The following is a 23516-nucleotide window of genomic DNA, read 5'->3' on the forward strand; positions in this document are numbered from 1 at the left end:
CCCATAATAGAGAGAGACTGAGAGTAATCCAGTCTTATTCTGAGATAGCCCTTTCCTTTCTTCCTTCAAGTATGACAATTTAAGTTTGATAATTAAAATTTTTTTTTTAAAGAATTAAAGGATTTTCTTCTTTCCATTGCATCCTTGTTGGCACACAGGGAAGGGTGTGCTTAAGTCAGTAGAGATTAGAAGTTGTTACAGGTAATGTGTTCCTAAGAATTTGATGACCAGGGGATTTATCTCTTTTTTTCTCCTCTTTTTATTCCCAAAAACCCTGAAAAAAAAATCTACTTTTTTAGTGTACAGCACACTTTTTTTAATCATCTCTCCAGAGCTTTTTGCAAATCATGTCATCAATTTAGGACCCAAGAATCTCTGTCCTAGAAGAAAAGTGTGTGGCTTGTTGCTGGTGGTGGCTTGGACCCACCAGTTTAAAAAAACTCCAAAAGAGTGAGGAGAATGGTCATTTGCAACAATGGAAATGAGGAAAAATGGGAAAACACTGGGCTATCACACACACACACACACACACACACACACACACACACACACAGAGAGAGAGAGAGAGAGAGAAGAGAGAGAGAGAGAGAGAGAGAGAGAGAGAGAAGACATTTTGAAATGCTGACATAATAAGTTGTTTCCATTTCTGTTCTACTTCTGGGGAGGTGCATTTACTCTGTTCAGAACCCTGAGAAATGGGAAGTTACCTTTGTCAAGAGATCCTGAAAGGGTACAGGGACAGATCCCAACTATCTATCTGAAGAGCTATAGTGTTGCAAATTTTCTTCCTATTCTAGCTCTTAGTTCAACACTAAATTTAGCTTCTTGTTTAGAGTCCCAAATAAAGTTCTGTATAGAGGGCAATTTATTCACTTATCAAGAGGATATAGTAATCATAGTCTAATACTTTTCTCTAATTAATATCCAAACTGTGAAGTCATGGAACCCCTATTTTATGACAGGCCACTGTTGATAGCTGGGAGGCTATGCCCAAGGCACTGGGAAACTCACATGCTGTATGTTTTATTCTTTTTGTTGTTGATCCATTTATTAATTTGTTTAGCAAATGTTGCAAGAAATATTGGAAAGTGCAACTCTTTTGGTTGCTTGGCATGGCTTAATCATTGTCAGTATATTTCCTACAATCCAATAATATGGAGCAAATATGCAAAAGATTGTAAGCCATCTTAAAGCCAAGGTACATGAATGCTTATGTGTCAAGTTAGAAGTTTGACACTCAGGTAAAATGGGGTTGTCCTTCCAACTCTCACATGGGGGACTTTCGAGGCCCAATCAGAAATCATAAATATCTGGAATTTTCCTTCTGTCTTAAAATATAGCAACCTACCATTTACTCCCGGTAAAAACAAGCTTTGAACAGTGGTTTTGGGACCCTGATTTGAGCAGTATCAGCAAAAACAGTCTCTCTCCTTTATCTCAAATTAACTACAAATTCAATTAGAATAAAAATCTTCGCTCACCCTGCAGAAGAGATTTTACACAAAGCAAAGCAGATGTTCCCACAACATTGAGAGCACTTTGCCCAGCAGTCGATGGAATTTTCCATCTTGCAAGTCCAATCAGTGGTGAAAGATACACAGAGGCAGCCTCTCCAACTCTCAAAACAGCTTCCATTTCCTGTGTGCCTTTAATTAGATTGACTTCTTCAACCAAAATAATATGAGGCTCAAAGAATTAGGGGAGGGGGACTCTGCTTAATATTGGGTTTGCTCTGTAAAGTGCTTGTGGCAAAGCATCATGACCTGAGTTCAAACCCCAGAACAAAGGTTTAAAAAAAATGCAGGATGTACTAGAGTTGTAAGCATTATAGAGGCAGAGGCAGGAGGAGTCCTGAAGTTTGCTTGTTGGTCTGATTGTGGAGTCCAAGGAGAGATACCTTCTCTGAAAAAGCAATATGCACACCGATAGGAACTATACCTGAGGCTGAAGTCTGGCCTTCACAGGCATAAGCACACATGTGTACAGATTCCCCTCACACACAGAGATACAATACTGAGTCAGCAAAACAGGAAAGGTTAAAAAATTTTTCCTGAGGTGCTTTCATTAATGAAGTTTTCTTATTTGTTGAGGGTTTGTTCAGTTGGACAACCGTAATGAAACAAACCACTTGAGAGATCACAGCTTAATTCAATGTTGAGCTTTGGACAAATAATGGAACATGAATGAAAATTAGAAGAGACCTATGATGAACTTATACAGTATTTTCCTTTTTTTGTATACATGAAGAATGGTCTACGAGTCAAGATGCTCAATGAAGAGACAGGAGGCCACAGGTGGAGACAGAGGCAAAAGTATTGAAGGACATATAATTAATAGTCTGTCATGTTTTTGGCTTCTGGAATTTACTTAACTTTGCTTATGTAAAACCTGTTTTCATCCATTAAATCAGAAAGGGAACTTTGATAACAAAAGTGAGATAGTATTTTCTGTTTCACAAAGAATAGAAACGAATTATTGAAACACACCTCTTGGTAGTTGGTCTCCCTTTATTATTGTGCTTATTGCTAAATAAAGCAAAACATACCCACTTGATGCTGTTCCTATTTCTCCCCACAGGATGGTATTGGAATGTGTCACATCTTTGTTCAGATTCTCCCCACCATGTTCAGAAAAGTATTCTTGCAAATCTTTCTATTCCTAGCCCTCATGGGTCTCTTTCAGGCCAGTTTATTGGTCCCAATTCAGCCAGAGTGGCTTTTCTTTGCACGTGTTTGGTGTTTGAGAGCGTCTCTACTTAAGTGGCCAGGGATCATCCTGCATTTTTTAAAACCTTTGTTCAGGTCATGATGCTTTGCCACAAGCACTTACCCCTTGGATCCTGTTTTTCTGAAGTTCTTCCTTTTTCCTAGGCCTTGCTTACTCCTGCTCTCCGTTCTCTGCCTTTGTAGGGGTTAGATGATCCTTCAATTCACATTGTCCTTGTAGTTTATTTTTAAAAGTACACATGCCAGCCAATGTTATAGACCCTGGGTAAAACCACAAACAATATAAGTCAAGTCTTTTCAGCCTTGGCTGGTACAGGGAGATAGATTATAAATACAGTAAGCCAACAACTGCAGGTACAGATTGTAAAGGGGACCAAGAAGAAAGGGTGACAAGTGAGACAAGGTGAAAGAGTGCTGTTTCCATTGGTAAACCAGGTCTACAGAGGTGCCATTGGATTTAACTGAAGCAAGTGACACTGAGAGAATGTCTACCACCTGGGAACCACCTTGGATCACCAGAAATTTAGACTAGACTAGACTGCATTGATTGAGGAATGGATATTGTTTGGTTAGAACAGTTCTTTGGACATCCCATCATAGCAGTTTGCTCATTCATAGCCTTGCCGGCTCCTGCTGTTGACATCCTCTTACAGGTACCCTGATGGGTCCGCCTTTAAGTGATTCCCTTTCTGTCTTCCTGTTATACTCTCCTGTCTTGAATCAAGGACCATGGTCCCATTATTATTGTGCATGAACCATGGTCCCATTATGATGTTTGTCTCTCTGAATGATAAGATTTTATTCCTCTTCCTATGCCTGGGGACTAGTGTACACCATTGGTGTTAGTAACAGTGGGGCTATTGTTGAATAAGTGATGAGATGAATATATGACTAGGCAAATGAATAAGTAAACAAACAAATGCATTTAATAGAAATGGCTCTACTTGGCAGAAAACAGGAAAAAATAAAATATTCTTTTTACTAACAAAATATTTTCTAATTATTCTTTTTACCATTTATGCTAATTTATTATAGTGATGCAGATTCCTCAATCCCTGGGATCTCTTGTTTTCAGGGAAACAGAGGACCTGCAGAGTAGTAACCCACACATTTTGAGGGATGAATGATGGACAGGTAGCACCGGGGCAGGAGCTCTCCAGCTGTCAGGGAGTACTAAGTGAGGAGCAACCTACTTTCAGGGAGGATCATGTGAAGAGCAACCTGTTGTTATTGAGCACCGTGAGAGGAAGATCCAGGAGGTCAGTGCAAGAGTCAATGAGCACTCTACAGAGCACTGCAGCTATCAGTGAGAACTGTGTGAGGAGCCTGGACATCACTGATGCAACATTCAGAGAACACTGCCGCCTGTCGAGCACCCCTGCAGTCAGTGAGCACCCTCTGTGGAGCACAATTCTCTCAGTGAGTACTGTGTGAGGACAATTTCTCCTGGAAAGCACTGTGTGGGGATCACCTGGTTGTCAGTGAGCATAGTGTGGGGTGCACGAATTCTCAGGGAGCACCATGGGAGGAGCATCAGGCCATCAGTGAGCACTGTGTGAGGAGCATCTCACCATCATAAGCACACATAGGGAACATCCTGTGGTCAGTGAGGAGTTTGAGGAACACCCTGTAGTCATAGAACACCTTGTAGGGAGCATCCCACCATCAGTGAGCACCATCTGAGGGAGGCGCTGGCCTTCATCGCCAGGCATAAGTGTGACCCATTTCTGCTGTTGTTCCTGTCCTTCCTGCACGTGCACACGCCACTGACTACACAAGGGCATTTCGTGGGTCACAGCAAGTTCAGGCCATATGGGGACAATGTAGAGGAGCTGGACTGGATGGCGGGGAAGGTGCTTGCGGCCCTGGACCAGGAGCGCCTGACCAATCAGACCCTGGTTTATTTCACATCAGACAATGGTGGCAGCCTGGAGGCCCAGGAGGATGGGGCCCGCGCTGGTGACTGGAATGGGGTCTACCGGGGAGGCAGCGGCAGTGGCAGCTGGGAGGGCGGAGTGCGCGCACCTGGTATCTTCCGGTGGCCCACCGTGCTGGAGGTAGGACTGGTCATCGAGGAGCCCACCAGCCTCGTGGACCTGCTCCCCATCCTAAATTACGTGTGCCGCGGGAACCTCCCCCAGGACAGAGTGACTGATGGCAGGAATCTGATGCGGCTGCTGGAGGGTTGTGCAGCGCTCAGACCATGAGTTCCTGTTCCACTACTGTGGCCTTTTCCTACACAGCGTCCGGTGGCACTAGAAGGATTGAGACACTATTTTCTAATTATTCTAAACTAATAGAATTTTATTTTCTCAATATATTATTTATTAACGTTTCTTCAGCTATAAAATGGTAGAATTATTGAGATATATTTACATGCTATAAATAAGTTACATGTAAATAAACATATGATATATAAATAATAATGTGTCCTTCGCTATGTCAGAGGAACATTCTTTTGCTTTCTTGAGTTTAGAGGTACAATATCATGGAGATACTAGAAGGAAACAGGAAACCAGAGGAATAGAATGTTTCTTTACTGAAAGGTAGGTAACACAGAGGAAGAGCTGCCCATCAGAAAGGCTAGAAGTGGTGGTAGACACTGATGGACACAGATTCTAATTAGTCACTATTGACTTTGAACTTGGAAACCCCATAGTGGTTTTTCATTTGAATATCACATGTGCTACCATTCAGGCATAGGAACCATGGTTATAGGAAACATTTCACATAAATTATGACCAAATAACAAACAAACAAACAAAAAAAAACAATCTACTTAGTTTAGGTTGGAGCCAGGCAAACAGTGTTTACCTGGTTAGTTCTTGATAGTTTCTCTCGTAGCCCTGAAGGAGATATGCTCATTTATAAACATCATTTCATTTTTGAACTCAGCAATGTAGATCTTGTCATGCCCACTCAACTGCCAAGAAAGTAGGCTCAAAACACTGAACATTTGCCCAATATTGCCTAGGATCCAAAAGATAGTCAAGTTTACTTGATTATAATTTCAGAGTGGTAGAACCTTTAGATTTATTAGGTACTAAATTAAATTGTAATTTTGACGTCATTATAGATATGTAGTTGTAGGACTGTTACCTAGTCCTTTACTTGGTTTCTCCCAGTGCTACGTCTTGCAAAATGCATAGTATATCCATTATTGACATCTATAGAGGCACTAGAAGTAATATTTTTTTCTGTAATATACCCACAGGGCCCTTCCCACTGCCCTCTGATGGCCGCAATTCCTTCCTCTTCAATCCTTGTGCATAGCAATCTTCATAATGTTATTGTCTCAATACTGTTAAATAAATGGATCCATGGAACATGGAACATTGTAAAGTTAGCCTCTATCATTTTCCTAACTCTAGAATTCTTCATGCAGGTGGACACAACCCATCTTTGGCTGTTGTTATTGGTATGTGTGTATTTGGTCTTTAGTTCTTAAAAAAATATCAGTGATATGTTTTGATATGGATTTTTTTGAATTTATTCTGTTAAAAGCCACTCTATGCAATCAAGTGATCTATATATTTTGCCAAATTTAGAAAAATTCACCCATCATTTATTAGGGACCATTTTCAAGCCCTTACCCTTATTTCCCAGTGGGACTTTGATAATGCAAATATCAGGTCTTTTTTATATTCAGAGGACCTTGAAGTTCTGTCTATTTTTTTTTTCAGACTGCTTTCTGAAAAAAGTATCTGTACTTTCTACAGATGAGCAGTTCTTGTGACTTCCAGCTCACCAATATTCCTGTGTCTCTTCCACTCTGATATAGATTCCAAGCACTGTGTTTTGATGCTGACTCTTTGCATTTTTCAGCTCAAACATTTTCCAACTGGCTTCTCATTGTATCTATTATTTTTGTTAAGACCAAAATTTCTCATTTCCTATTTCCTTCCTTACTTCTTTCCTGAATTCCTTCCTTCCTTACACTCTCTTTCATATATATTAATTTCATGAGTACTTACATTGTTTATTGAATCATTTATATGATAGCTGCTTTAAAATTTTTGTCAGATAATTCTAGCATTTATGTCATAGATTAAGTACTATATCTGTTGTTTTGAGTTGATTTTATTCTTGTTCTAGAAATGATTAATTGAAATTGCACATTGAGAAGCTAAGGAGTTCTTTAAACCTTCTTTACCTATTTTCCTTTGAGACCACTCTAGTGGGTGGAGGAATATAAGTTAGGGACAGAAGCTCAGGTCCCTCAGTCACTTCTGTTGACAGAGTGGAGAAAAGGAAGAGAAGATACTGTTTGTTGCTATTAATCTGGGGTGAATCTCCAACAACTCTCCCCCATGTAGGAGGGACAGATGTGTCTCATGGCACAGCATGTGCAACCTTCCACAGGCCCAAGGGTGGGGCTCTTTTATGTGCTGTAGAAATGAATATTCCTGCTCCCCACATAAACTGGAGCATCCTCTGGTTAGTTTCATGGATTTGGCTTGGTATAGCAGTTATTGATTAAATGTTTTCTTTCTTCCTCGGTTTCCTAGTTCTTTGACACTTGTAGTAGAGAGGATGGGAAGGTCAAGAAGTGAGGAGAGGCTATCACAAGAGACTCTGGGGCCCTTGACTTGGAGATCTAGCTCTTACAGGAAAATGAAGGAAAAGGAAAACTCAGAGTCCTCCTTACTGTCCTCAGTCTGATTTCTCTTCTTCACATTTCAAACCTTTTGTGTGTTTCATACAAATTCCCAGCATGGTGTCTGTACACGGAAAAAGAAACAGGAAAAAAAAAAAAGCATTCTATTCCACCCTCCACAGGGCTGTTAATAAGAACACTGACAAAATCAGAGCTATAAATCACAATAATATTTCAGCATTTCAAGCGTCTTTTGTCACAGTTTATTCTTATTCTGGGGAAGAGGTGTCTCCTTCTGTAAGGACTGCATGTTGCCTGGGGGTCCTGGTCCTCTGTGAGTTCTACAATTACAGGCTTGTGGCACTGTCACTAGCTTTGTTACCATTTAATTTCAACAGAAAGTGAATTTTCCTTACTGATTTGTATATGTCAACTTAATCAATATATCATTAAAAAAAACACCTAACATCTCAGTTATGGCAACTAGAGATTTCCACTTCAAATCCCCAAATGTAATTTTTTGAGGCCTCCTTGGTTAGCATTGAAATCCTAATCACAGCCATCGCTTCACAAGGTCTCACTGAAGAGAGAACCCTAGCAGCCATTTTTACCCTTTAATTTCCCTCTTTTGATAACTGCACAGCATTCACATGGGAAGCTGTGGTAATCCTTACTTCACAAACCCCATTCTCTTAACCATAAGAAAGATACTTACTTTAACCACTGAAATAATATCAATAAAGAGATAGGTTGTGTACCTGTTTTAGTTTGGGCTTTTATTACTGTGAAGAGACCCCATGACCATAGCAACTCTTATAAAGGAAGACATTTAATTGAGGGTGGCTAGCTTACGGTTTTAGAGGTCCAGTCCATTTATGATCAATGCCAGGGAGCATGTGACATTCAGGCAGATGTGGTGCTATATCTGGACTCAGAGGTAACAGGAAGTTGACCGACTCACTGGACAGTATCCTGAGTGTATGAAACCTCAAACCCCTCCTCCAGAGTGTCACACTTCCTCCAGAAGGTCTGGCCCAGATTAAAGGTGTTTCCTCCAGCCTCAAGATCTGGATTATAGGCATGTGTCATCCAGTCTCTTCCAACAAGGCCACACCTCCTAATAGTGCCATTCCCTATGAGCTTATGGGGGCCAAATAATTCAAACTACCACAGTACCCAAGATGTTCATTCTAACCATACTATCAAACATCTTTGTTTATTCTATAATTTGTGTTCCCAAAGTTTTAAATTGTCTATGTTTACAGCATAGCAAAAAGATCCACTACAGATTAAATGCTGAATGTTGAAAAGAGTGACAAATACTGACAGTGGAATTTTGTCACTCAGTGGGTTGTTATGTCCTCATGGCATGAACAATTTATTTCAATTTTTTTTCCACACTAAGTCTGTAGTTTAGCCACATTAGTGTTAACGTCCACTAATATACTGGTTAAAGTGGAGCCGGTAAGCTAATGCACAGAGTTTAAGTTTAACCTTTGATTTAGAGTTTTGGCTTTATGAACATACTATGATACCATGAACTCAAATAATAATGCATCAGAAATTAGGCGTGAGTGCTGGCTCAATGGATAAAAGAGCTTACTGAACCTCATGAACTGAATTCAATCCCTAGAGCCCACGTGGTAGTTCTCCTTCAACTTATTCATTCCAAGCTCACCTAGGTGGCACTGAGAGAAAGTCCAGGCATCAGGAGAAAGCAACAAAAAGAGGATCAGAAGCAGTATTCCAGACAGGTTGAATAAGGAGTGCCTCAGGTTTTACAGTCTCGATATTTCTTCTGCAGATCCTGCTGACAGGAAGGTATTACAATTTTGCTGGCATCAGTGACCTGGCATCTTGGAATTATCCCCTGCTTCAGTTTACAGAGGAATAAACCGGTAATTAATTATATATCAGAACATGAGAATCGACCCAGCAATAATGTACAGGCTAAGAGCGCTCTATTTACATATGTTGGTTATTTAAAATATGTCTTGTTAAATAAATATTTAAAATATCTCCTTATTTAGATTATAAAGTGTTCGACCAGAGGCTGCAATTTGACTTTGCAGAGTATTCCAAAGTGAGAGACTTGACATAGACGATGATCCCTGCCCAATCATCATCCTCTCTGTCCTTGGATGGCAGGGCACACAGCAAATGTCCTTCATGAAAAGAGCAACATCAATTATTTATTTTCATCAGCAATGACATGTACAATAATGATAGAAAGTTGGTCTGTGGGAATTCATAAACCACCCCTCCCCCCACACACACACACAGAGACACACTAAGGAGTCTAGGCATTAATTATCCACAGTCACGATGTCTGCCTCAGAGGATGACTCAAAAGTGGATAGGAAGTAAGGAAAACAAGTTGTGTCACAATAAAATGTCACCCACGGTGGGGGTAATTTTCCCCTTGTAAATAAATGTCCAGATTTACTTCTAAAGGGAAATAAAACAAAATAGAGAGCTTAAAGATAGTTTTCCATGCTTGTCAAATCATCACGACACTGGTAATAAGAACAGACAGGGCAGGTGGCAAGGTGGGAAGATAAAGTCTCAGTGATGCGCAGGAGGAATTGACGAAGGCAGAGTGCCCCAAGTTAACTTTTCTTTTCTCCAAAGGGTTTACCTATACCTGCACGTTTGGTCCCTGTAGAATGGTTCCGTGAACGTGGAGGCTGCGGATCCACCAGGGGGAGCAGTTCACCAGCACAAAAACGAACCTTCCCGAAGGAAGTCGCTGAAGGCGCCTCTTCCTCTCAATTTACACAGCTGACAGGATCCGATTTTATCAGTTCTCCTAGATGCAGCGCGCACATACCTGGCGCTGATTCCCTCCAGCCAGCCTTATGCTACTGGGATACGTGTAGCAAAAACTCAGGATCACTGGCAGGCTTTCTGTGCAAGGCAGCCCTTGTAATTTTCTGAAATTCCTCGCTTTATTATAGGAAGCAAATTTGGCTCTGCTACCCCATCAGCTTTTAAGGGCAAAATGAATATATCTATCAAACTAGTTGTTTGGTGTGGCATAGGGCTGTGGGAGAGTCTCCCTCAGGTCTTGAAGGCGGGCATGTACTGGAGTTTACTGATAACTTGGTTTCTTTTCAGCAAATCTTTTTTTTTTTTTTTTTTTTTTTCTTCTTCTTCTTCTTCCTTTAACCAAAGCCCTGGGGCTGGGAAAGAAAACAGCTGTCAGAGAAAGGCTGGTGTCGGTGATAAGCCTTTTGTGTGTAAGCTCAAACTTTGAGACCAGCCTGTCCAAACAAAACAGCTGTGGTCTTCAGTGTGGATGGCAGAGTACACCAAGGCTGTTCATGAAGAGGAGTTGGGGGTAGGGAGGAGCATCTAAAAAATATGCTGGTCCCTGAAGCATTCTGCACACTGTTGCACAATCCACTAAGGAATTCCCAAGGGGAGCCAAGTTTTATTTTTAGTAGAGGTCAGTTCTTTGGTCTCCTTATCCTAATCCTCCATTGTGGCACTTTAGAACATTGCTTTTGCAATAGCCCTTGATGCTGGAGGTGGAGAGCCTGGCTCGGCAGCTCTGGCACCAGGAAAGCATAGGAGCCTCGGGGCTCCTTTCTAGACTTCAGAGTCCTTAGTGAAGCTGTTCATAGGGACCCTCGTCTCTGGATCAGTCTCTTTCTATTAGGCAGCGCCTAGGATGTGCCAAGAGTCTCTAAAACAGGATGTAATGGATGCCAAAGTTACTTTGTAGCCTCTTCGGGCGCGCACTCAGCTCTTAAAACAGCAATGTAGTAATCAAACTCACTCTTTGGAGTAACACAGACGGTTTTTGGAACTTACCTGCTTTCTGTTGCCTCGTTTCTTCCTCACAGGCGTCATTAAACTGTGTGGAAAACCAGCCTGGAGATGACCTTCAGAGACCAGTTGATACCTTCTCCGGGCAGCAGTTAATGTCCCCTCTAAGAATATTAATCAGAAACTCACTTAGGAACATTTTCCTTCCACCTTTCTGATGCTCTACATTCTGATAATTTTTAAATTGACTTCTGACTAAACCATAAAGGAAGAAATCATGATTCTCAAATGACCTTAGATATACCGAATGTGTCAACTGCTGTGTTGAGCAGATTTGAAGAGAAAACAGTCAAAATAGCTAAAAATCATCACCGGCAATTTTTTTAATTTTAAAATTCCAAGAGTTATCTTTAACTGATTCATCAAAGGAATTCAGAGAAACGGGCGTGAAAATGATCCCATTAAGAATGTGGACCTAATTAATGTGGGCCAGGCAGAGTGGCATACAATAGCAAGCCCTGCCCTCAGGAGGCAGAGGCAGGACTGAAACCAACTCCGGAGCTAGCTTTGGGACTTGATGCTATCCCAGGCATCTGTGTGGCAAGAAATACCTTCTGAGGCATAAAATAAAGAGAAGATAGTTACTTGTTGCTCCAGACCCACTTCAAAGGTTCTCATATATGGAACAAAATACAAGCAGCTTGGCTTTTCACTCCTTCCTCCTAAGCCAAACTCACTGTTTCATTCAGCCCCCGTCCTTCCATTACCAATCAGTATATTGTGTGTCATTCCATTTCATTTCATCACACTGAACTTCCAGAATGTCTTGCATGTTTTCCCCACTTTTAATTTACATTACACACTTCTGTGGGGATGCTGAATGACCACCAGAATTTCCAATTGGGTAGAGTTTCATCATGAATAGAATGGAAGAACACGGGCATCAAGGCAGAAGGGAACTCCCATCCTAGTGGAAGCACACTGCTGCTGATACCCCAAAGAGTGAGAGACACAGACCAAGTAAGAGGGACAGGTTACACCCAGGCTGACCCAGATTAGTGTCCAGCAGACATCAGTGAAAGTGAGCGCTCAATAAGCAATGTGCTCCTGATGGTTTAAAGGGACAAACTCTGCAGTCTGCAAACGTCCTCTTTTCCCAAGCACACACTTTCCACTCTCTTGGTGTTTCCTCATTTTATAACCAGAATCAAAGAAGAAAAAGTTCTTCCTCTTGTCAAACACTAATACACAAACTGAATAATTAGCATGAGTTATCACTGCTCTTGATGTAAGCCATGTAGCCACATTCACAAATAGCAAAGTAATTGGCAAGATGAAAACAACCCAGACATGTAGGAGTGAAGTATTGCCAGCATCAATGAGAGAAAATAAAATATCTTTCATTCCTTCTCTGAACTTTTTTTTCTTTTGAGAGAGAGAAAGAGGCTTACTGGAATGGAGTAAAATATGAGCAGTTTGAATAAGATCCATAACTGTCTTTAATTTGTGTCCTTTTTAGCCTTCTTAAGAAAGCATCCAAATATTTAGAAGGCTTCGGGACTAAGCCCTTTCTTCATCTCATTTTTTTGAGCTTCCAATCTTAGTAAGAAAAAGACTAATCAGAAGAGAGAAGGACTCCCAGGGGCTGGGGAGATGGTTCAGAGGCTAAAGTTTTGCTGTGCAGAAGGACAAACATTCAGACTCTAAGACCCCCACATAAAAAGCCAAGGATGGCAGTTCGTGACAGTAATGCTAGAGATGGAAGCCAGGGATAGACAGATTCTGGGGGCTTGCTGGCCAGCCAATGTAGCTGAGCCTATGAGAGAGATTCTCAATGAACAAGTTGGAGAGTGACCAGGGAAGATACCAGACTTAAACTTCTGGTTTACACACACACACACACACACACACACACACACACACACACACACACACACGAGAGAGAGAGACAGAGAGAGAGAGAGAGAGAGAGAGAGAGAGAGAGAGAGACAGAGACAGAGAGAGAGAGACAGAGACAGACTAACCAAGACAGAGACAAAGACAGAAATTCTAAGAAGAGCTTACGGTGAAAACACAGCTTTCTGTGCCTCCATACACCTGATTTCCAACTTGTTGTAAGACAATAGTATGTTTTTTTTTTTTAATAAGTAAACTTTTAGAAAAGCGGGGATCTTTGGGAAAAGCCCAAACATGTGTTCTTGGGAAATTAGAACAGCAGACTTCTCCAGCTCTGGAAGAGGCTCCTATGGCAGTCTTCTGGAATGCTGACTACATAACACAGCAATAGTGAGTGCTCTTGTTGAACTACTATGGACAGATAGTGTAAAATGCAAAATATAGTGTAAAATGTAAAACAACTTAAAACCAAAGGTCCTGGATTCCAGACAGATAGATAGTTCTCCAGCATTTAATAAACACTCTAAAGGAATGATCACTGTACTCTTCTAAATTTCTCACTTTCTAGTCCTTGATTTTCAAGTTTTGTGTTTCTTGATTTTACTTTACTTTGTGTTCTTTAATATGTGTGAGTGTATTTGTTCACATGTGGTCAGGTGTGTATGTGTTCCTGTGTGTGGTCAGGCATGTATATGTTCATGTGTATTCAGGCATATGGAGACTACATGCTGTTATCAGGTGTCCTTCTCTATTGCTTCCACCTTATCTATTTGAGAGGATCTTTCATGCAAGCTTGGTGATTTGGTTAGACTGGCTGGCTAGCAAACTTCAGAAATCCACCTGTCTCTAGTTTCCCAGCACCAGGACTACAGGCAAGTACTGCTATGCTAGGCTTTCTGATTTAGGCACTGGGGTTCAAACTCAGGTGCTCATGATTGCATGACAAGCATTTTGCAAGAGGAGTCATCCTCCAAGGCTATTTACCTGTGTTTCTAGACAAAGCAACCACTGGGGTATACAGATCACCTCACAACTCTTGACACTAGATATTCTTCCTTGTAGCGAGTTATGATGTCCATCGTGAGTTCTTATTGTCATCCCAAACCCTCCCTAGTCCCAGTTTATGATAGTAGAAAATATTTTCAGATAGTGGCACATCCCTCTGTGGGCAAAACTACTTCCCACTGAGAACCACCAGTGTGGCTCATTTTCTTGAAATAAAAGCATTCTATGGCAAAGGGTTATTCTGTGGGCATTTTGGATAACAACTCTTGGCCTCTCAAAGTCCTTCCCTTACTTTTTCACGGTGAGATTAAGTTGGCCATCTCTCAGAAAAAGCTTCCAGCTTTGGACAGGTTCTACAGCTCTGTATCCAGGAGATGTAGGTCAGGTGATTAGCTGGCTTCTTTTACATATTAAGTATAAAGAATTAGTCCACATTGTAGGCTAAATGTTCTGACATAAATAAGCTATAGCAAGCAATACTGTATAGCCCAGCAACTGCAAAGGAATACAAGTTTACAAAAATAATAACTGCTGTTACTAGCATATGCAGTTAATAGTTCTTCTGTAATGAAAGGGTTAAAACACCTCCTTCATCATTTTCAAACTGGGGACACAATTATATGAGACCCATCTTAATATAGGCTTGTGAGCTAGTGTGTACAAAGTTCTCAACTCAGTTTCACAACCAAACTTTGACTCTACATATAAAATGACCTTAGTAAAACATTGGTTAGAAGGGTGTTTTTGGAATTCATCTACCACAGACAATTAAATGTACCCATTTCCTGAGTTCAGAAGTCCTCCAGGGAACAGCGAAGTCAAGTAATAAAGGTGAGACTGGGACAGCAGAGGTTGCTGAACAAGGCTAGCAGAAGCTGCTTGGAAGCAGTTCTGACAACAGCACCCAAGTCGTTCAAGTGTGCCCAGGCACCCCCAAGCCCATACAGGGCGCCCTGAGATGTTTAATGTGTGATAGAGCTAGTAGGGCAGGAGTTGGGAACTGAACACCAACCTTGTGTCTCTGTGTTTATTAAGTTGTATCACATGACATTCACCTCCCTAAACGGTGGCTTGGTGTGACACCGAATACTGTGATGTGTAAAAGAAGGTAACCCAGGCAGATCCAATCACTCCCGGCAACAAAAGCTCCTTTCTTAAGTCCTTTGAAAGGTTCTTTGGACACAATTTCCTTGTGTAACAATCACTAAATCCTATTCTCTCTGAATTGTGCTATGTCCTTGCTCCTGGCTAGCCTTTGGCTGTCATCTCTCCTTACACTTGTGGTAGGTGACCTATTTTACAGGGCTTCACCAAACACCGCCCCAGTTACCTCCCAAATTGTTTCAAACAAAAGCAACCCCATCATTTGAGAACTGAAGAACTTATACCACCTCCCAGGAAGTTTTATACAGAATTGTTCGTACTTAGGACAAATTATGGACCCTGTCACTTTTCACATCCTTTGAAGCAATCCTGTGCTTAAAGAAATACCTTCTGGAGAAAACAAAACCAACCCACCCACTAAACCCTGAAAGAGAAGCTTCTGCCAAGGGGCAAAAATTAATCTCTGAGTAGCCAATGGTTGTCAATCATTGTCCAGTTATTTGCCATGAAAACTGGCTCTGAATTTCTTTTGTTTCATGTTTTTGTTGTGTTTTTATATTTACCTGAAATGTCAACTCGCTGACCCTACATTTGACCTTCTGGAGAAAGATCTGGAATTCTCTCTTGGAGGGTTGTGTCTGTGCTTTTATAGGTTGGTGTCCTAGTTTGGTTTTGTGTCCATATTAACATACAAAACTATAGTAAACTGATGAGGAGAGGGTACATTTGACTTACACTTCAACTCACAGTCCATCATTGAGATAAATCAGGGCAGGAACTCAAAGCAGGAACCTGAAGTAGAAATTATGGAAAAATGCTGGCTCGTCTTTAGCTTGCTAACTCTCATACTTTGCTAGTATTTTTATACATCATAGGGTCAACCTGCCCAGGAAATAGCACCAATGACAGTGGGTTGGGCCTTCCTTATCATCAAATAAGATAATCAGAACTAAACTTTATAGACAAACTGGATTCTTAAGATGATTCTAGGCTATGTCAAGTTGACAGCCAGTGCAGAAGATGAAGTCATTTTATGTCTTCATAAAATCAATCTTTACCAATTAAAGCACACTAGTGTGAGAATTAGAAACATTTGTCATTCAAATTAATACTTGTTTTTATGAATCACTTGTTAGGTTTAATTCAGATTGCAAATCAAATTTGAAAACCAAATACATATTCTGTTATTGATCTGGAAAAGTAACAAATACAGTCAGCAAGGCAACATGTGGTTCCTGTATGTAATAATGGCCATAACACCAACTAGAACTCTGTCACAGTTACATTTTCTTTCCAGCTCTAAGAAAGAGCTGTTTTAGGAAGCTAGCAATTCTGTCTTTGGCCTCTGTCTTGCCTGTGCTTGTCATGGATCAAAAGAGGGGCCAGGTGATAACTCATGGTGAGACAAATCTATCATTTCTCCTGGATAAATCAACGTGAGTGGTTTCTAGAGTGGTAGGGGTAGCCCGTAAGATTGATGCTCCCTTGAAATACCATCTTAAAGAGAGGGAATTTGTTGTTGATACACCAATGAACTTTCTCCTTATTCCAATTGAATCCGTCACCATGGGTGTATTGATTTCACTTTCCTTGCCTCAGCATGCTTTTTCTTTCCTTTTGAAGTAACCCCCATTGAAATTTGTAGTAAAAAATGGAATTCATCTTGTTCCTCCATTGGATCCAATTGTCTTGGAACTAAGCTTTGCTTGAGTGCTGATGTCCTGGGGCATAAGAATTTGAACTTCTGTCCCTGGGCTGGGAACAGTATCCGTCATATTCTAGATTAATACATGACTTGGGGTCTGAGGAATCTTTCCCCTTTCTTTTAAAACTAATCTCAAAACAATACTCAATGGTCAAGTTGTTGTCAGTAGCTGGCTCAATTTGTTCTTTCAGAAAACCTTTCTTTGCCTTTCTTGGCCTGCTGCAGTCTCTGGTCTTGAACATCCCACCATGGATCACCCTTGGAATTCAGTCTGGCCCAGAATTCCAGCGGGCTCTATAATTCAAATATAATTGTCGATACACTTTTTAAAAGCAGCCAGGAAACTGCAAATGCTTATTTTAGCTTCTTACGAGTAGTAGTATTTTATATTTGAAGAATGTGAGCATAGCTGCTAGACAAATTCACATCTATCATTTATAATCTAGGAATCTGTTAGCAGGTTTAGTCTGAAGAGGAAGCCTCAGAAAAGTGCCTTGCCAAAAGTGCCAAACCAGAGTTACATCATGGGTGAAAGGAGGATGCAGAAGTCTTTTATAACCCAGGATTTCTCTCCAACTAATAAAGCAGCCATCATTGCTCTTTGCTTTCTCATCTCCTGGTGGTTATGAGATGTGACAATATGTGAAGGAGGTGAGTACTTTGATTAAAGGAATGGGAAGAAATGTCACTTGGGAGGTGAGATGCAGCTCAAGAAAAGGGCCTAGTCAAGGTTAGGATGGAGTAAGAAGATGGTGATATCACATGCATGTAAAATAATGAGGCAGGAAGAACATGGAGACACCCTCACACAGACATATAGCAGGCCAAACACCAATGCATGTAAAATAAGATTAACACACTATTAAAAAAAAAGCAATCAGCTTGCTAAAAAGGTGATAGCCAGCTTCTAATGAGTCCTAAGAACTACTTTATAAACTCTTGTGATTAGGCCAGCCAAATAAGAGCCCAGTTGGAAACTTCTATTTGTTTTATCATTTATTCTAATTCGTAGTGAAGCCCTATCCCTCTACATACCAAAACCACTGGTGGTGTTACAGAATCAAATGTGCACTTAGCAGGGAAATGTTAAAGAAACTACATTTAAATTGAAGATTTCTTCTGCTCAGCTCAGCTCAGGAAGACTCTGGGCACTCAGTCTTCTGGGTATTACTGTATGGGGTCCTATGTAAATAGATCCAGTTGTACTTTATTTCCAGCTGTTGGTGCTTAACAAAACTAAGATGCTCTTGAGAGCACCAGATGGTCCAATCATGGAAGTTTAAAGAGTGGATCTCCTTTGGGGGTTTTAGTGCCCATTAGAAGTTTACCTAGCCCTCTCTCATATGCTGAATTTTTATCACTATAACATGTTCTAAATGAGATCTGCATTGCTTCTCATGGGTAGACTTCAAGAAAGAGCAATATGTCTCAATGCTTCTTTTTAATGAACTATTATGCCTTTTATGGGGGGCATTTTTACCCTTTGGAAATAGAGTCTTTGCGAAAGTCTTTGAGTTCTCCCATTTAAAACAAAACAAAAAAAGATTGTTGCTTAAGGCATCTTTAGATCGAATGACTTTTTTGATGAATTCATGAGACAACAATTTAGACTATATATTAGAAAAATATTCCAGCTGGGAAACAACACCTCAAGGGAAGAGGGAAATCTCTGGGGACTTGAGACAGACTACATTGGATAAAACTCCATTGAAGGGGGTGGGGATGGGCCAGGAAAATGAAGCCAAAGGGAACCAGGTCACTCTAACAGACCATGGTTTTTCCATATCTAATTTCTCAGTTTGTGACTCTTGTGGGAATTTTTAAACCCATAAAATGTGCCCTTTTTCTGTCCCTGGTAATGGCCTAATGAAATAAACACACATAAATATATGGTGTTCCCAGAGATAAGATCTGAACATCAGATGCCTTTTACCTGTCACTGAATGTTTTATTGGCAGTGTATTGGTCATGTGATCTTTTCCAGTTATGCATCAGGCTACAGCACTGAAGGTCAGTCAGTTCCCTAGTAAATGGGTTCTTTTAAATGTTCTGATGCCCCAGTGCCTAATGTTTAAATGAACTTAAATCCATATACAACCTAAAAGTCTGCAGAAAGATAGTGGGACTTTACCAGTCACTTATGAGTTTCATCTGAATCTCAGAAAGTCTAGTTAGGACAGATAACCCTTTGCATGCAAATTTAGGTGCTCTGACTCAGCAGGCAGATCAAAAAGTACAACCACTTTGCCCATTATATTGGACTCAAGTGAAAGGTTTGCCTGGATGGATGGATAGATAGGAGGATGTATCTCCTGGCAGTGATGACAGCACTAAGATTTGCTTCTATGGGAACAGGTGGCTTGACTTCAGAGTTTCTGGGTTGAGCTCATAGTGTTTCACCAATAGGGAGAGGGTGGCTTCTACCTTCTTGGTCCATCTGTTCCTTTCCACGAAGCAGCCTAGAAATAGGTCAGGCTTCATTTTACATTCTCCTTTCTTGGAGTTTCAGGAGTTATAGAGACACCAGAGACTCATCACACCTGAAGAGAAGCCAGTTTCATGTGATAAGTGAGGCCAGGAACCCTAAACATCCTCTACCATGTTGAGAGTTATAAACTTCCGAAATACAGAGTGAATCAAGACTTCCTTTGCCCACACTCTGTTCCCTCTGTGCAGCTGCCTTTTCCTAAGCCTTTATTCACTTATCATGAAGAATGCTTTTATGTCCTACAGCTCTTATCTTTGTTGCCTCTGCTTGAAGATGAAGCCTTCTCTATTGCCCAAAGACAATGGGAATGCCCAAGGAAATGCGGAGAAACTGGACAGATCTTCAATGAATTTTTGTATTCCAGGCTCTATTCTTTTTTATACTCTAGGACATTCTGGCATCCACATATGTCTACACCTAGAGCAATGCATGCACCCTCAATAATTCAAATATGTAAAAGTATGTTTGGTTACTGGGCACATAAGTGATCCAAGTGCATGGAATCCCTGCCATTGCCTGAGGCAGAGTCATAAGACCTCTGTGTGGCATCCATATACCTGATTCTCTTTTAGCCCCTGCTCATTCTTAGGACTTTTCTTGAAATTCTGAATCTCTTCGGACTCTTTGGTTTTGTATGGAGACTGGAGGCTATGATACCACTGTTAGTGTGGGGGCATTCAATCAGTTCCATGGGATAATGTTAGCTCAATGGTTTCACATATATTTTTATAAATATGATTGCTAATGAAAAATCAGTTTATGGATGGAGTAGAAAGAAGACATCATTCTGCATTTCCAGGCTTGATCATGAAAAGGAAAAAAAAATGATTCCATGTCAGCATTAGCAGAAAGCTGTGTTTAAAGAAGGAAGACTAAGAAGTTTAACCATGAGAAAGGAATATGGTGGGAGTTTCCACTAGATTCAGGCAGTAGGAGCTAAAGACCAACAGCTTGAGCACATCTCTAGGACATCGTTTATTGCACTGGATTTAGACTCTTCAGTCTCATGATCAAAACTAAAATTTGAACTTCTGGGCTTGAGTTTCTTTAATGAGTTTTATGTCCCTAGTGCCTGGTACAGCTCTTGTCGTAGCAGGTCATATATCTTAGGATTCCATGGTCATAAACCGTGCTCAACACATGAGTAACCAAATGACCGGATGTGCTTCTGAGCCTCTCTCTCCCCAGTCTCTCCGGGAGACTTCTGTCAAGCCACATTTCTCTTTCTCTCTCTTGGCATCTCTTTGGACCATGTCCACTCACCATGACCTCCCTTCTCCAATTTCCAATTTTCTGGTCTGTTTCCAGTTGCCATGTGCCTTACTTTGTGGTCAGACACTGATGTGATAGCACTCTGGAGTCCAGGTTTTTCAATTTCGGAGATGACCTGTTAACATGTTTCTTCACCTGGCACTCAAGAGTCTTGCCCATCCTGGTTTGAGGGTGGCTTCACTGCCATTTCTCTTAATACCACATTGAAGTGTTCCTGTTTGTTTCACAGTCCCACAGTGCCAGTGAGTCTCTATACTACTCTACCTCTAGTTCCCTTAGTATAAGAAGGAGACCTCAATGTTATTTATTGGGTTGACACCTACATTTACAACATAATACTGTTTTTCTTTTTCAGTGTCTAACTCTGATGGCCAGTAATAGTCCTTTTAAACCTCATGTATTTATTTTTTACTCAAAGCCCTGCTTCTTATTCTCAAAAACCTCCCTATCTGATGCCTTAATTTAACCTTCAATTCACTTGGACCCATAAACTTTCCCTGCCATCTCCAACATTTCACTATTATCCTCTATCTCCACCAGTTCTGTGCTCCCTAGCAATTCTGCTTTCAAAAGATGTTCCAAGAAATCTGGGTTCCATGGTCACATCTACTTAAGACCTATGACATTCTGAGTCTGTCTCATTTTGACCCATGTAAAAATGGTGAAGAACCTGTTCTTCTTAGCTTTTACTATACTGCACTAAATGTGGCTAAATATAACCCCCTTTCTCCACCCCTGCTGAGTAACACCCATTAGCACTCTACAAAATCTTTGAGATATGCAGTTTATTTTGGAATAGTGCCTAGGCAAAAATTGCATTTAAATCCCTGCTATTAAAACAGTGAAGAAACAAATAAAACTTTTATGGTGTTGATAACCCTCTTCACTTCTTTGGGAACACAGTCAACCATGGTTCATTCTTATAAGAAGTTGTTATCCATATTGGACTCTGTGCAATTCTCCTCACTTCAGCTACTAAGTAGTTGTAGATACCTCATCTGTATCACTAGGCATAAATCTTCCTCTAAGTGCTGTGATTTTGACTATGTGCTGGTCCTCATCAGGTGACTTCTTAAAGGACAGCCTGCACTTGTATATGACCCAATTCATGAGGGCTCTCAGCTCCAATTCCAAACAGCTCTCAGTAGTTGATACCCCAACTTTCATTGTCCAAGTGTCAGTCGTTAGAACTGAATTCAGTGAAGTTAGAATGAACATTTTCTTTCAAGTCAGGTATGCCTGAGTTTTAGTTCCAGCTGTATTGTTTGCTGAATGAGTCTGGGGGCTCTCCTCTATAAAATAATGACAAGACTAGTGCTTACTTTTGTAGATGTTGTGAGCTTACTGGTTACCTCATGTCTATAGTGCTTTTTGGTTTTTGGTTTTTTCATTTGGAGTATCTCTTAACTCCATTTCTTCTCTCATTTTTCTTTCCTCCTATAGTTTAGGCTCTGCTAATGAAATGGCTCTAATGTTTGCTTTTAGAATTCTAATATCAGTCCCCTGTCTAGAATAACGATTTATAGACATGCAATTGTGACCAAATATATTGTGTACATAACAAAATTTCCTAAATTGTTTATATTTTATATGTAACATTTTCATCATGTGGCGACAAAAGTCAGACTTTGTGACTTAACCTATAATGATATTTGGAGCAGTGTGAGTATTTATAATTGGAATTTTGTCTTGGAAAACTAACAAGGCTTAGAAATGTATCTGCAAATAGGGACATATCATCTGGTCTATAGTACTGGCTGATTTACCATTTGGCCCAGTAGAGACATGTCAACACCAAGAACAGAGGAGAGAACAAAGTGACAGTGACTGAAGATTGAAAACTGTTCTCTTTTAGGTTTATCAACATGTTTATGATTTACCAAAATAAACAATGAGGTAATGGGTCCTCTTCAGACAACTTGGACTGGACACAGTGATGGGTCACTCCCAAGTATCTGCACAAGGCCATAGATAAATTAAGTTTTCCAACGCTCTGGAGAAAGGAACTGAATAACCTGCACAGTAATTTTGATATTTTCTTGTTTGGGCAGAAATGAGAAATGAAGTTTAAAGTGAAGCCTCCTGGATTACTAAATTGATAACTATCCAAATATAGAGTTCACATAGAAATAGTCCTTCAATGTGCCTCTTTACAAAGTTGACACCTCCATTGGTAGGGAGTAGTCTTCATTATTGGTGGCAATCTACTTTTTGGCAGTCAATTGTGAATAAATGTGTACTGCTGAACCAGTACTCTTTCTAGTGTTTGTTTGGCCAGTATCTCCATATTATTTTTTTTCCTTTCTCAGTTTTTTTTCCTTTCTCAGTTTAGAAGCAAAGCCACAATTTTCTCAGTCCTTTGGTGTTAACATGCTGGTCCTATCAAGAGGGAAATCACACTTCATTTGGTTCAGGTGCATTAAAGCTTAGTACATACAAGCAGGGGTGAAATGGAGCAAAACTGGAAAATATAGTTAAATTGATTTCTCAGAAAACATAGGTGCGGAATGTCAGGGTAATAGCTGGGATACACTTCTAGGTCCATGCAACTTACTGTGGAAATGAAGAAATGAACTGTAGCAAGAGAAAAATCAACTGGCATTCCTTTTAAATTTGTTAGGCATTAGCTAAGTTTATAAAAACAGACAATGTAATACTTTCTGTCATTTAAATAGCAGGACAATTATTTGATTGACTTCAAAGACAAGAAAGGGTTATTAGTTCCAAAAGGTACTTTGCGATGTTCTTGCTTAGGCTACCTATGAGAAGTTCTAGAATATTTATTATAGCTTTGGGATGTGTTGTTGGTCCAATAAAAGTGAGGTTTTATTAGAGTAGAACAGTTCTGGGGAGAAACCATACCCATGGTTCAATGATCAACATGTGGCCTAACTTACGGTAGTTATCCCTTTAACCTACTAGCCACAGCTACTCCTTGCATTTAGTAGGTAG

General features: G+C 40.4%; 1 protein-coding gene across 1 annotated transcript in view; it reads left to right on the forward strand.

Moving 5' to 3' along the window:
* The window catches only part of LOC107978894, a 54225-nt gene that overhangs the window by 26231 nt on the left and 4478 nt on the right, over positions 1-23516 (forward strand). The window contains exons 4-6 of the mRNA XM_035442457.1: positions 2248-2312; positions 3926-4145; positions 9128-9221. Coding sequence (XP_035298348.1) covers positions 2248-2312; positions 3926-4145; positions 9128-9217 — 375 coding nt within the window. The 3' untranslated portion in view covers positions 9218-9221. The remainder of the gene's footprint in view (positions 1-2247; positions 2313-3925; positions 4146-9127; positions 9222-23516) is intronic.

The sequence above is a fragment of the Cricetulus griseus genome, chromosome 3, assembly GCF_003668045.3.
Source record: "Cricetulus griseus strain 17A/GY chromosome 3, alternate assembly CriGri-PICRH-1.0, whole genome shotgun sequence".
NCBI lineage: Eukaryota > Metazoa > Chordata > Mammalia > Rodentia > Cricetidae > Cricetulus > Cricetulus griseus.